The 14,960-nt window shown below is 39.9% G+C and overlaps 1 protein-coding gene across 5 annotated transcripts in view; it reads right to left on the bottom strand.

Annotated features, from left to right (window-relative positions):
* Window positions 1-1,364: 1,364 nt before the first annotated feature.
* NXPE3 (neurexophilin and PC-esterase domain family member 3) overlaps window positions 1,365-14,960 on the bottom strand; it is a 45,661-nt gene continuing 32,065 nt past the window's right edge. For 3 of the 5 annotated variants that reach the window (XM_026492486.4, XM_044381683.3, XM_026492479.4), the window contains 3 exons: window positions 14,336-14,409; window positions 5,059-5,265; window positions 1,365-2,765 (listed from right to left, as the gene is read on the bottom strand). In XM_026492486.4, coding sequence (XP_026348271.1) covers window positions 2,215-2,765; window positions 5,059-5,265; window positions 14,336-14,409 — 832 coding nt within the window. In that variant the 3' untranslated portion in view covers window positions 1,365-2,214. The remainder of the gene's footprint in view (window positions 2,766-5,058; window positions 5,266-14,335; window positions 14,410-14,960) is intronic. The other 2 variants (XM_048215232.2, XM_026492496.4) reach the window with 1 other exon arrangement.

Here is a 14,960-nt window from a genome sequence, read left to right on the forward strand (position 1 = left end):
ATAATAAATAAAAATCAATTAGTTAATTAATTTTTTAAAAAACAGTTCTCTCTCCCTCTCTCTGCCTCTCCCCCAGCTCGCAGGCCTCTCTCTGAAAGGGAAGGGGAGGGGAGGGGAGGGAAGAAAAAAGGAAAAGGAAAGGGAAAAGAAAAGGGAAAAGTCCTGCATCAGGCTCCCTGCTCAGCAGGGAGTCTGCTTCTCCCTCTGCCCCTCCTCCCACTTGTTCGCTCTCTCACTCTCTCAAATAATAAATAAATAAAATCTTAAAAAAAAAAAAAAAAATCACTCCAAAGCCCTGGAGAGGCAGTGGAAACTGAAATTCTCCTGAGAAGATGATGCCTTCTCTTCCTCCAGCAATCTCTGAGAAAATGCTCAAAAAGTTCTTTCGTGAAAAAGATAATCTCTCTTTATAAAAGTCCAACAAGTTGTAGTTGAAAAGGGCTATTTACTCTCACATACCTTGGTTCAAATCCAAACTCGAGTTTCTCTTCTATAAAAGGTACCTAATATCACCTACACTACTAGATAATGATAAGAATTAAATGTTAGGGATTAAGCCCCTGAAATAATAGACAAGCAATATTATGTCCTTAGTTCTATCTTCCTTCTTCCCTTAGTTGGTATTTCTTAAAGTGTAGAATACCACCATTGCATCAGAATCACTGGACACTTGTAACAATGGTTGATTCCACAATTCCCAGAGGCATGACCCGTAAGTCTATATTTTCATCAAGGATTCCAGGTGATTCTCAGACACTCTAAAGGTTAAAGACCATTAAAATTAAGCTATCTTGATATTTTTAACTACTTGTTGGTCCTCTTTAGACTCAGAAAATAATTTAAAATCTTCTTTCCCCATATATATATTTAATAAATTTGAAGGTAGGCCCTCAAGGCTAAGAAAGGAAGATCTTACACTCTCTGTTCTAAGTGAAAACTCCAAATTCTTTGGCCCACTCTCCTAAGAGTGTTTTTTTTTTTTTTCATGCTTTAAGCATCTGTCTTCATTTCTAAAGCTTCCCCAGTCTCTTCATGTGTCCATTTAGGGATAACTAAAACTAGACTGTAATCTATTGTGACTCAAAAAGAAAAGAGTGCTTATACTTACTAAACGGCCCCAAGTTAACCTAAACTCATTTAAAATTAATAAGGTAAAGACAGTCAAGTAAAATCGATAATTCCATTATTTTAAGATAGCCAGGAGGAATAGCAGCTTTTTACTTCCAAGCATGAGAGAATGTGTGAATCTTACGTTCAGATCAATAAATACCTGTTCCAGATCTCAATATCTAACTTTAGATTCTAATTAATCTCTAATGTTGGTATGTGATTCAAAATAACAACCAAAAAAGAAACACTTGAAATTGATGGAAGTAACTTCTACAACTTTATAATAAACAAGCATTCTTTACATAAAAGTTAGTTCTTAAAAACCTCAAACTTCAAAACACAAAAATAAATTTCCATTTATAGATTCCCCCTTCCAGTTCCAAAAGCGATCTTTAAGTATTCATCATGTAAAATTTAGCTGAGATAAGTAACAAGCCCCCAGTGCAAATATCAATTCAACATAGAGACTTTGTGTACTGCTTTCATATTTTCCTTTTGCTTCTTTTCTAGATAAAAGCAGGATACGGTAAATAGTCCCACTAGAAAAGTCTAACCAAGGATACTGGCCTCTTCAAGCAATTCAGAAAGAGACCCAGTACTGGATCCTCAAAAGCAACTCCTGAGACACAACAGTCTTCAGTGTGTTACAGGAGCCACTGACCAGAAGCCTCATCAGTTCCTCCCACAGAAGATGGACCAACTCTGCTATTCATACAGATAAGCTCAATCTCCTTCACCATATAAGCGACAAACACTCCACTAGCAACCACTTAGGTCAGAACACTTTTCACAGTTTTTAGCACAGTCCTCTCCCCTCTCAGGAGAGGCTAATTCAAACACACTCATTAGCATCTTTGGTTATAAGGGCAATAGTGCGTAGATGTTGTTAATAGTGGTTCTCCCATGGCTATGTAAAGATTGGAAAAAGTCCTGTAGGTAGATATAAATGCAACCTGCATTTTCTAAGCTCCTTATAAGTCTTAAATAAAGTCCAGTTCCTTCTGAAATTTTGTACATGTCAATAGCAGCCATCTCTCTACGGGGCCAGCCATAAACTTCCTGTACTGAGGGTAATATGATTCCTCCAGTCCCCTCCAGGGCAGGCTAGGTCTCCAAGGGGCACACAAAGGACAAGAACATGTCCAGTTGGTTCTTCACAATAACTTCATCTGGATGTAGCTTGTGGGGTAAATAATGAGCCAGGGTCATCTCCCAGGCATCAACGAGATACACTCCAACCCCTGAGAACATCTTCCGAAGGATGGTGTCCAGCTGAAAGTTGTACCAGTCACTGTTGAAAAGGCTCACCTCGGGCCCCAGCTCTTGGGCGTTGGCGGTACGGATGACTACTACGGTCTTAGGGCTTCGATCCAGGAGCTGGACCACTGCTCGACGGATATTCCTGAGCCTCCGGATGTACACTTCCAAGGGGAAAGTGCTGAAATGAGACCATATAGCTATGGCCACCACGGTGTTCTTCCCTCCCACGATGCCATTCAGCTCATTTGCCACATAACGGAGCTCATTGCTAAAGACAGTTGTAAAGCGGATGGGTGGCCCATGGCAGCGATATTTGAGCAGGATGTTGTGCTTCTGGTCTACCGCAAGGAAAGGACCCACATTCTTGGGACTACCCAAGTTAAACTCCACTAAATCTGAAACAAGGAAAACTCAAATTCATAAAAATGTTCAAACCAAGCATACATATTATGATCATTCTATACTTAGCAGCTTAAAAGAACATTGTTCTTTTTTTAATAAAAGTATAACAAAAAGGTACAATTGTAAAGGGAATACCTATTCCACTGGCCTCAAAAGACCTTTATTCTAACATATCTATTATTTAAACTATCAGTGATACCTATGTCTATATGCCTCAGAAGCAAAATAACCTGTTTACCTCTTACCATTAGGCCAAGAAATCTTCCTGCTTGCAGCAATTGCTAAATATCTAAAAATCAACTTGGCATTTACACATTATTCTTCTAATAGACAAATATTATTTCTTCTAAGACAAGGGCTATAACTTCTGCTTTTTAAAGAATATATAATATTAACCAAATACTTCTTTTTGCAATACAGGAAAGAAAGGAGCAACCCTGTTTCTTTTGACTTTCAATTTCACCCTATGGATGGAAAATCATATTAATGTCTCAGAGAATGTCTCTCTCTGTCACAAGAATAACAAAGACAGCTGCACATGTTAGAATTCCCTTCTTCCTACCCATTATCTAAGTGGTGTTTCAAAGTCCAGCTCCTCTGAGATCTTCTGAAGGTCCCAGGAATCAGTGATTATTTCTCTTTTGTTACCCCTAAAAAACTGTCTATACAATTCATCACTTAACATATACCCATAAGGAAAGCGGGCCCGTCTAATATACTTAAACGTTCCTACAAGTGCCTTTCAGAGAGCAGACTAACTCCTGGCAACCCACGTCAACTAACACTTCTAAGCACCTATTCAGCAGCACGAGCCAGCAATGCTCAGATGGGTAAGTCACAGTCCTTGCTCTCAAGAGGTATACTGTCAGTTTTGAAGAAGTAATATCACCCTATAATTGGTCTACGTTCTTCTTAAGGGTTAAAGGTGTCACTTTTCTCTCGATGCAGTCCCAGGCTCCTCTTCTAGGTGTTTCCTACCTAATTCATTACTATTTAGCATTTGGCCCCACTTAAGTTGAATAAACTCAAGCTACCATCTTTTCTTTTGATTAAGATCAAGCACTGACACAAGGCTTTATCAGGTGAAAATCTGTCTGCAAAGGATATGGTGGAAAACAATCAAGACACTCAATGTGATCACTGCTGTGAAAGGAAATAATGAGCTACGTCATTAGAACTTAAGAAACAAACAACTACAGACTCTTGGAGGGCCTAGTCAGCATCAAAACATTGTTTAGCATTATGCCATACAAATTATATCCCTCTTTCTAGTTTTTAATTTATGCCTCATCAACTAAACTCGGCTATGTCTGCTTCAAAAAAACCAAGCAAAACAAAAACTAACTTTCTACTTTTGGGGATCATATCTACTTCTTCCTCTCCTTCTAAAAATTAAATCTGAAACTAAGTTGATGTAAAAAATAAAAGAGAAAAAAAAATACCAACAACAGCTCACAACAAGCTATGGGACTGTGCTTTATGGAAAGCCCTGCCCATACACAGCCCTCAAAAATAGTTCCCACAGATTTACTTATCAGCTCTCTAAATTGTAAGCAGGGTCTTTAGGACTGTTACCTGGGATTCATCCCTCCTTACCCCAGCCACACACCTTCCACAAAGAGGAAAAGGCCCTTGAATAAGGGATGGCCCTCCAGTGAGTGGGGCTTTAGTCTGAGTCTGGATAGCATCCCCAGAGCCCAGCAGTGAAATCAGGAAGCTAAGAATGCTGGGACTTACCAAGACTCCCTCAGAAGGAGCCAGCTCATCTCAGAATCATACCAATGGAATGCCCAATGGATGACACTGGGAAGGCTTTGCTGAATGGATCCATTAAAATGGACCACAGTCAGTTTGGCTGTTTCCTTCCAGGGAAATCTATTTTAAATTTGGAGTCTGACCAAACAGAACTAGGAGAGAAACAACTGGAAATGTCCCCCTCTATTTTAGAGCCCAGAATATCAGAAGTAAAGGACTGCTGTAGGTAATACCGTCCAGCTGCCTCATTGCACACATGAAGAAATGAAGCCTGATAACAATAACATGTCCAAGATCACATAGCTAATCAGTGGTATGAAACTTCAACAAGAACCCAGTGCTTCCACCATTAATACGTCAACCCCACCATGGACCAGAAACCATCACACAGCTCTCCAGAGTTAGGATACCTCTTTAGTCCTACAGAGAAACAACTACTTCCTTGCCTGATGTCCTTCCTCAGGCACTGGAGTGAAGAGAGCTGATTTTGTGCATGTGGTAGAGTTATAAAATAAAATGCAAAGTACCAACCTGGAACAAACGTAGTAAGGTATTCAAACCATTGCCTGATTGTTGAGTCACCAAATAAATACACCACTTTTCTTTGTAAACATTCTGTGATGTTGTCGGGGTCATTAAACTGGCGCATCTTAAACTTTCTGGGCCTCCACTGGTCTTTATAATAATACCCAGAAGGAAAAGTTCCTGAGCCTTGAGATAGTTCTAGATCATTAGTTTCTGGGGAAAAAAAAAAAAAAGTAAAAAATAAGATATTCTGAAAGTCTCCTCCAACAAACTTACATGGAAAATGCTCCAAGAAACAAAATTATGCCTCCATATTTGTTAGCCTGCTGGTATATGGGTAACATTTCCTGCTATCAGATCTCAGAGAAATCCCAGACTTTCCCCTTGCTACAAAAGGTTCTCCTTTGCACAAAAATAGGAAGATCTGAAACGTGTGTGAGGGTATTGGCGGACAGAAGGGGAAAAGGGGACTTTGAGCATTCCCCTCTGATTATGCATGTTTTTATCAAAGCCAAAAATAAAAGCAGGCAAATCCCAGAATAAGTTTCTCATACGAACACCTTAAATTCATATTTTACATATGTATAGTAGTCAGTCCATTGTTGCTCAGCCTATTAAAAGGGAAGTTTTAACCTATGGGTCCTATAATCAAATATGAATTCAGAAAACCACCACTTAATACAGAGAACAAACCAAATATACACACTCTAAAGAATTATTCCCCACAACACAAAAGGTTCAGAAGGTCTTTTTGTACGATGAACAGTATTTAAAATGCAGCAGCAGGGCGCCTGGGTGGCTCAGTCGCTTAACATCTGCCTTCGGCTCAGGTCACAATCCCCAGGTCCTGGGATCGAGTCCCGCATCGGGCTCCCTGCTTCTCCCTCTGCCTGCTGCTTCCCCTGCTTGTGTGCTCGCCCACCCGCTTGCTCTCTGACAAATAAATAAAATCTTTGAAAAATCAAATCAAATCAAATCAAATGCAGCAGCCGTATGTACTCATGGTTGTAGCCTAGCTACACGTGATGACACAGGCGCCAGGGCACATTTCGGAGGGACAGTCAACATCCTTCTGCCCTAACACCTCCCTTGGAAAAAGCTTCTGTAGAAACAACACACTTTACATGCTTCAAAATAAACAGACAGGGATGGCAAATATTTCCTGTGAGTTTCCTCTGCAATTAAACATATTATCTCATATGATGTTCACAATAACCCTTTAAGAAAGGTCCTGTTGTTACCCCTACCTTTAGGAACAGTTAAGCAACTCGACCTAGACCCAGAGCTAGTAAGTGGCAAAGCCAAGACCTGATCCAGGCAGGTGAGCCCCGAAGCCCATGCGCTGACCACGGTGCTACATCACGTCTCACAAGCAGATGGTTGTAGGGATGGCAGCCATTTTCTTTCTGGCTTTCTTCCTGAAGGTGTACACTTACTTCCAACACTTATTCGAACCTAAAATCTTCAAAAACCACCGGTGATTTCACATCACTTCCTTACACACCCCAAGGCTCAAACCTTCATCAGAATCTAGTAATTCTACAGTCTCACCTGTTAAACCACAGTTTGAAATCCAAATGTTTATACAGTCAGCTGTTTAAATTTGAGTTCCTTATTTGTGACTATTTGCAGCTCATCATCTTGATATTATTCCTATTACTCAAATTATTTCGGTTTTATTCTCTTCAAAGAAGATGCCCTATTTGACAGGTAGTGCATATTTCATCTTTTAACTTAAGCAACTGCTAATTCTTTGAAGGTTCAGGGCCAAAGCAGCAAGGTAAACAGAATTTTTTTAAAACTTCGCTTGGAAAAAATAAAGAAAGAAAAATAAAAACTTTACTTGGAAAATGTGATTGTCAAAGAAAAAAAGGGGGGTAAATATTTATCTGGCTTATTCAAAAACAATTTCTCCACGTGTTACCAAGCGTGGCTTTACTATGTTACCACACCCTGCCCAAAGCTCCCTCATTACATCAGCACGTCAAGGTTACACAGGCAGAGAGCTCCAGAGCAGACACCTGGGGTACAAAGAAAACATTTACTAGACTGGGAATTAAAAGTGATTTTGAAGTTACAATTTTTACAATGGTTAATTCAGGAGACTCGGCTATTCTGTGTCAAATACATGTTATAAAGAAAAGTATATATCACAGAGGAAACAATTACCATTTCCATTCAAATGTTAATTATATTTACTACCAGAGTTAAGTCAAGCAAAGCAAATCAATTATTGAACCTGACATTAATTCTCTACACACGCAGCACTAGATAACAGAGCATATTTTTAAAGTGAATGCATGTACCTACATTGCCCTCTTATGGTCAGCTGAGACAAACACATTTCCTTTTTCTTTTTTTTTTTTTTAAGATTTTATTTATTCAATTGAGAGAGAGCAGGAGCAGAGGGGAGAGGCAGAGAGGAAGAGAAAGGGTCCCTGCTTCTCTATAATGTGTTGGCTTCTCTTTAAAACCTGTAGCTTGGGGCACCTGGATGGCTCAGTCGGTTAAGCAGCTGCCGTCAGCTCAGGTCATGATCCCAGAAGTCCTAGGATCGAGCCCCACATCGGGCTCCCTGCTGAACAGGCAGTCTGCTTCTCCCTCTGCTCCTCCCCCTGGCTCGTGTTCTCTCCCTCTCTCTCTCTCTCTCAAATCAATTAATAAATTTTTTAAAATCTTTTTAAAAATAATAAAAAAATAATAAAACCCATAGCTTATATTTTCCTCCAAAGGGTGTCATCCCATGCGGTTCATTAGCCAAAATGAGGGCCACAAATGGGACAAAAGGAAAAAGAAAACTGCAGAGGAAAAAAATTCCCTAAACTATCCAGAAAGAGCTGGATGAGAGATACAGTATGAATTAAGGGTGGGAGATGTGTGTGAGTGCACGTTAGTGCTCATGTCCCTTAATTTTATGGCATGGAATTATCTGTGGAACAAAAAAAAAAGTAAAAGGCAGGCCAGAGGGGAGTATATATTTCATGACAGAAAAAAACAAGACAGAGAAGAAAAAGAATCAAACAATTCCTTGCATTAGGGAACATGATGGGCACAGGACGGGCTGGGTGCCATCTCAGGGAGGTAAGAAATGAGGACAGCGTGTGTGGAGCTGTTTGGGCATACCTTGACAAGTGCTGGGACTGTGAGAAGGTCCTGGCAACACAGTCATTATTGTGGCTTGAGTTTTGAGTTCACCCTTGTGTCCCCCCTAGAAAACCTTGGGAATTTAATTTTTTTCTTTTTACGTTAGTCCCCTAAAAGCTAAGCATTTTACATAGGAAAGCTAAAAATAGGTATAGGTAGAAATACCTATAGATTCAAAGAATGCTGAAAGGGACCTCAGATAATGGCTAGTCTAAATATCTTTTAAAGGTGAAGAAAGTATGTCACAGAGTGACTTGCCAACGTTTCTCAAAGAGTTGTAGAGACAGGCAGCGGTGAGGGTAGTACTGTTTACAAAGGCATACATTACACTACGGATACAGCTGTGGGAGTGGGCTTCCTACCCCCAAATGATATCAGTTAGTTGAATTTTATATGTAGGATATGAGCCCTTTGATTTTCTAAGTTAACCAAATAAAATGTATTCTGTACGAAGTATTTTTTCCAACAACTGGAAAGTGGTTGTCTTTAAAATAGCTTTGTCCAATTTCTTGTGCCATCACATCAACGTCAGAGTGAAGTCTCATCCATAAAGGCACTAGTTTGGTTTTCAGCGAACAACATGAAACACATTCCATCATCCGCTCCATCATTTGCACGCATTTAGACACTAGAGAGTTGATGGATTTCACTCCTGCAGACAAACCCACCACACCTCGCAAGAATGTTAAGGGGTAGCAGAAAAGGGGCTGGACTGAGTCAGAAGCTCCGGTTTATGTCTGGCTCCACCTCTCCACTGTGAGACCCCAGAAATCACTTAAACTCTCATCGTATTCATCCCCTGTATTCTCAGAGTCTGGTCTAGCATCAGGCACAGAGCAGATGTCAAAATGATGACTGAATGAGTCTCTGGAACTTGGTTTCATTATCTACAAAATGGGTCAATTACTAGTTTTTTTGAAGGGTTGTTGTGAAAGTTCAATACTATAGTAGCATTAATAGTATTAATCATTTTTAATATAAAGGGCAACACTGGAATGCTGGAAATAGTCTATATGTTCTAAAGTCTCTATCTTCATGTGGGTGGTAGTTACATTTTATTCATTTTCTATTGCTGTGTGACAAACCACCACAAACTGAAGTGGCTTAAAAACAAGGGACATTTATTATCACAGAGCTCTGTCTGCAAGAGTCCAGGGCATGGCACAGTGCGGTTCTCAGAGTCTCACAGGTTGAAATCAGGTTCTCAACAGGGCTCTGTTCCTTTCCAAAGATGAGAGAAACCTGCTTCCAAACTCATTCAAATTGTTGGCCAGATTCAGTACCTTGTAGTTTTAAGACTGAGTTTCTTGTTTCCTTGGTGGTTGTCAGCCAGGGAATGCCCTTCAATTTCTAGGACCTGCCTACATTTCCTGCCACATGGCCTCCTCCATCTTTAAAGCCAGCAACAAAGAATCTCCCTCATATGGAAGCCTTCTCACATTTTGAATCTCTTCAAGAAGAACCTTGTTCCTATTGAGAGCTTATCCAGTTAGGTCAGGTTTACCCAGAATAGCATATTTTTTTAAGTCAACTTTGTTACATAATCAAATCATGGGAGTGATATCCCATCATATTTGCAGGTCTTTTCCACACTCAAGAGAAAAAGAATTATATGTGGGCATGGGTCACTGGGGTCATCTTAGAATTCACCTATCACAGCTACAAAGACAGATATAAATGTAAAATCCCATTGTACTATATATTTACAATCCATGCTCTCTATTGTATGTAAGATACACCTCAAAGGATCAAGAAAATAGCAAAGGGCCACAAAGATGTTTACGTTTATTCTACTGCTATTAGATCTAGTTTTATCCCAAACTCTCAGTAAGTTTCCCCCAAAATATGAACTCTAGTTTAGTTGCCGGTGAGGTTAGAAGCCATAAAGGCTTCTATTAGCCTCTGATGGTCTCGGGACCATAGTACAGGTACTAATGAAAATGAGCAGCAATTCTGACACTGGGAAAGCGTGTCAGAAGCCAGATCTTGTCCCTATAAGTCTTTGCTTTTGATTGGAATTATACCCATGTGTGGAGGCAGACAGGTAATCTCAAACAATTCAGCAGACTAAATATGCATCTTAAAATAATTTTAACTTGTAGTAAAATCAGTTAACAAATATATTTTAAAAACTGATAGGGAAAAAAAAACCTTCAAAAAACAGGATTCACAAGTAAAATAATAAATGTGGAAAGACTAGAAACCCTTCCAAGGCCAGGGCAAAGAAAATACAAGATGGGTCTGAAATATCTTCTGGTGCCAGAAAGTAAGGAAGTGCTTACAGGAGAAAAAAAAAAAAAAAAAGGATGACAGCATGTCATAGGGGCATAGGAATCAAACTGAAAAAGTTCCCAATTGCCAAAACTGGAGCAATTAGAGTAACAAAATAAATAACAATTGAATTGGGTAATAACCCAAAGAATGAAATAAATAATCATGAGTCATAAGCCTATAATGACATAATTAAATAGAAAAAAAGAGACAACTCTTCCTTACAGAAAAATTCCAATTAATAAATGTCTTAGGAATGAGAGATTAAAAAATCAGAATTACATACCACAGAAATAATTGCTGCTGGCAAGATCTACTAATGAGTGCAAAAATTAGTGGGTGAAAGTTAAGCAGAAACAGGATGTTCACATCCTGATTTAATATAGAGACATCTGGAGAGTAGTTTCCTGTGGCTATTATAACAAATTACCACATATTTAGTGGCTTAAAACAACACACATTTATTCTCCTACCGTTTAGAGGCCAGAAGTCCAAATTCAGTGTCACTGGGCCGAAACCAACGTATCAGGAAGGCCATGCCCGCTCTGGAGGAGCTAGGGAGCAGTTTGTCTCCTCGCCTCTTCTAGAGCTATGCTCTCTGGCTCAAGGCCCCTGCCTCCATGTGTTAAGCCAGCAGCATATCATCTTCAGGTCTCTCTCTGCTTCCGTTGTCACTCAGCCTTCTGCTTCTGCATGAAATCTCTCTCTGCCTCCCTCTTAAAAGGACACTTGTGGTTGCATTTAGGGCCCACTCAGATTATCCAGATAATCTCTCCCCATCTCTAGACCCTCAACTTAATCACATATGCAAAGTTTCCTTTGCCATCCATATTCAGCAACACTCACAAATTTGAGGGATTAAGATCTGGATACCATTGGGGGCCATTATTCAGCCTACCACCGTCTCAAAGTATCTCCCCAGAATACAGACTAAATACAAAGAGAAGAGAACCCTGACAGACACCACTTGAACCAAGTGATCGAGGTTAACGTCGTTAACAATACGTATCAACATCATGTACTCTGCTAAAAGGGCACAGCATCATTTCTGTGCTATTCTTCCAAAAATGCATGATCTCCTTCCAATCATTAGAAAACATTAGACAAATCCAAAGTTAAAAACATTCTAAAAAAGATCTGACCAACACTCTTCAAAGTGTAAAAGTCATGACGATAATGCCATAGACGGAAAATTAAGAAAACACAGTAACTAAATGCAATGTGGGATCCCTGCAGTGATTCTGGAACAGAAAAAGGATGTGAGTGGAAAAACTGATGAAATCCAAATAAACTCTACAGTGTAGTTAATAATATTGTACTGATGTTAAAATCTTAGTTTTGAAAGTATTATGTGGTTATATAAGATGTTAGCATAAGGGGAAGCTGGGTGTAGGCTATACAGGAACTTTGTACTATTTCTGTAACTCATATTTAAGTCTAAAATTATCTGAAAACAAAAAAAAAATGTTAAGAAAGAGGAAGGAAGGAACGAAGGGAGGAAGATAGGGAGGGAGGAAGAGAGGGATGTGAGCCCATGGTTTAGGGTCTTTGAGTGCACCCTGCTGGTCACTTGTGTGAACTGCAATGAAGTTCTCCTAAACTGGGCCTCTTTGATATTACATAAAGCAATTGGCCTTCTCTTTTCTTTCCAGTTAGGTACCTGATCTGAGATGGTCTCAAAGCCAGGTTATTCTGCTCCTACTGATTCATGGTTCCTTTCTTCCTCTAAAAATTCATCAAGGGGATGGGATGCCTAGGTGGCTCAGTCAGTTAAGCACTGGCCTTCAGCTCAGGTCATATCTCCAGGGTCCTGGGATTGAGTCCCACATTAGGCTGGCTCCCTGCTCAGCGGGAAGCCTGCTTCTCCCTCTGTCTGCGGTTCCCCCTGCTTGTGCTCTCTCCCTCTCTCTGACAAATAAACGAAATCTTAAAAAAAAAAAAAAAAAAAAAAAAAAAGATTTCCCTTCTAACAACAAAATCCATCAAGGGGAGCCTGCGTGGCTCAATGAGTTAAGCGACTGACTTTAGCTCAGGTCATGATCTGAGGGTTCTGGGATCCAGCCCAGCAAAGGACTCACTGCTCAACAAGGAGCTTCCTTGTCTCTCTCCTTCTGCCCCTCCCCACACTCATTGTCTCTCTCAAATAAATAAATAAAATCTTTAAAATAAACAAATGAAAATAAAAATCCACCAAAGGTCTCACTGGACTAAATCTGTCTTCTCCAAACAGAACAGCACATCACGAACCCACAACCACTTCTTGGCTGAACACCAAGACCTGTCAGGAGCAGCTAAACCATCCAAAGCTCCACGCACTGACTATCCCACCAGACGCCCAGGGACAAGGCAGGCAAGCCAGAAGGCTGGGACTGTGGCAGAGAGGGTAGACGTGGTAGTGGGACGGGGCCTCCTGAGGTGTCGGACACGAAAGAGTGTGAGGAGTGCAGGACTGTGGGGAATAATGTGGAGGGGAAGGCCCAGGCAAATAAAAGTATTTCCATTAATGAGGATGTTTCATTTGTGAATCTTTTAAAATTAATAACGCACCGGCTTTAAGTAAATCAAATACAGCCTTTCGTTAGGAAAAGACAGGGATTTCTTGTGGCACATGATGGTGGAGACCAGAGATACAGGCTGGCAGTATCTTGGGTGCCTCTGGGCCACAGACAAATTTTATGTAGCCCACAAAATATTTTAAATGTTTTCAACTGGATGCCAATGTTTTGAAATCTGGAGATATTACATTTAAAGATTAAAGATTAAGAGTTCTCATTTTTTTTCATGGAAAAAAAAATCCTTACAGATCTGGCCACATGTGTCTACATTTCTGCACAGCAACAAAGCAGAAGGAACTGCAGAGAGGCTGTCCTTGCTCTTCAGTTCCTTCCCCATCAATCACACAAGGCATGCATGCGACTAATACCGACCCTGACCAGATTCAGATGTATTATATACGAGGCCCCATGGCACCCGTGTTCGCAGTATGTGCAGCAGACTACACATATATGCTATCAACAGCTAAAAGGACCTCGCCTGCCATCTGCATAAGCTTCCTTAATAATATCCATCCTTTCCTCCTAAAGGTCACCATAGCTATATACATCTATTCTGCAAAAACAGAACATACACATTTACCCCTCAGAATTTTGTTGTCTTATTTTAACAATACCCTATACCAATGGATCAAAGTCACCTAGAAGGTTTGTTAAAACACAGACTGCTGGGCCCCACACCCCAGCGTTTCTGACCCGGTAGCCTGAGATAAGACCTGAGAATCTGCAATTGTAGCAAGTCCCCACCAATGCCAATGCTGCTACAGAGATCACACTTTGAGAAAACGGCCATTCACCAACCCAATGCTTTTGATTTCAAAAACTTCTATGACCATTTTACACACATTATCTCCAGAGCACCAGATATCAGACAGAACTTCTGCAATAATGGATACATTTTATACAAAATGCTGTCCAACAGGGCAGCCACGAGCTACATGTGGCTCCTGAGGATGTGTGACTTAAGAACTAAATTTTAAACTTTATTTAATTTTAATTAACTTAAACGTATATAGTCACATGTGGCTAGTAGCTACCATATTGGACAGGATAGCACTGAAGGCTCCCGAGGAGCCAACCAGAGAGGGCAGAGGGGCAAGAAGATGACTTTTACATGAGTATAAATAGCAAAGCCCACAATTATGCACATAAGGTCTGATTCACTTTAATCAAAAAGCTCTTTTAGTATTTTCAATTGTGCCCGGAAGTACGTTCATGGCATATTAAAAGAAGGAAAAAAGTTTTCATAACATTAGTGAAACCACAGAGCCTCACCCATTTAGCAAGAAAAACAACAAATCATCACACTCTTTTACCTTTTATTCTCCTGGGAATCACAGTTACCCAGTCAGGTCCACTGGAGTTGATTGGCATTTTGATATTGACACCACTTTAAAAGGAATAAAAAGAGTACAAACTTAGATTCAAGAACATTTATTTTCTGATATGTATCTTCATTTGCAAATTTAAAAAAGGTATGATTTCAAAGAACCCTAAGATGAAATATCCTTATAAATGTTAATCAACACAATTAATTAATAAACTAGGTCTCTTATAATAAGCAGGTTATACAGATATACAAAGCGAATAAAAATTAAATAGGTTTTTAATTTTTTACTGCTTAGCACTGAGATTATAAGCTCCAAAATGACAAATTCTGGTCTGAATTACTTATTCCCCTTAGACTCAGAAAATGGCTCACACTGATGAGAATGTCTGTCACTATATAATTTTCAGGCTCAGATCTATGGAGAATTAAGTCGCATGTCAGATTCCTTAGGCCCTGCCCAGGACAGAGATGAGTCCCTACTGAAGACACTTGTCCCTAGATATGTCTTTTGTGGTACTTTGTTCATCATTATGATGGCTCTGGAATGCCTCCTCCTAAAACACACGCTCCTCAAAGACACAGACTGTGTCTCACTCACCTTTTGCCTGAAG

The sequence above is a fragment of the Ursus arctos genome, unplaced genomic scaffold (genome assembly GCF_023065955.2).
Source record: "Ursus arctos isolate Adak ecotype North America unplaced genomic scaffold, UrsArc2.0 scaffold_4, whole genome shotgun sequence".
In the NCBI taxonomy this organism is placed as follows: domain Eukaryota; kingdom Metazoa; phylum Chordata; class Mammalia; order Carnivora; family Ursidae; genus Ursus; species Ursus arctos.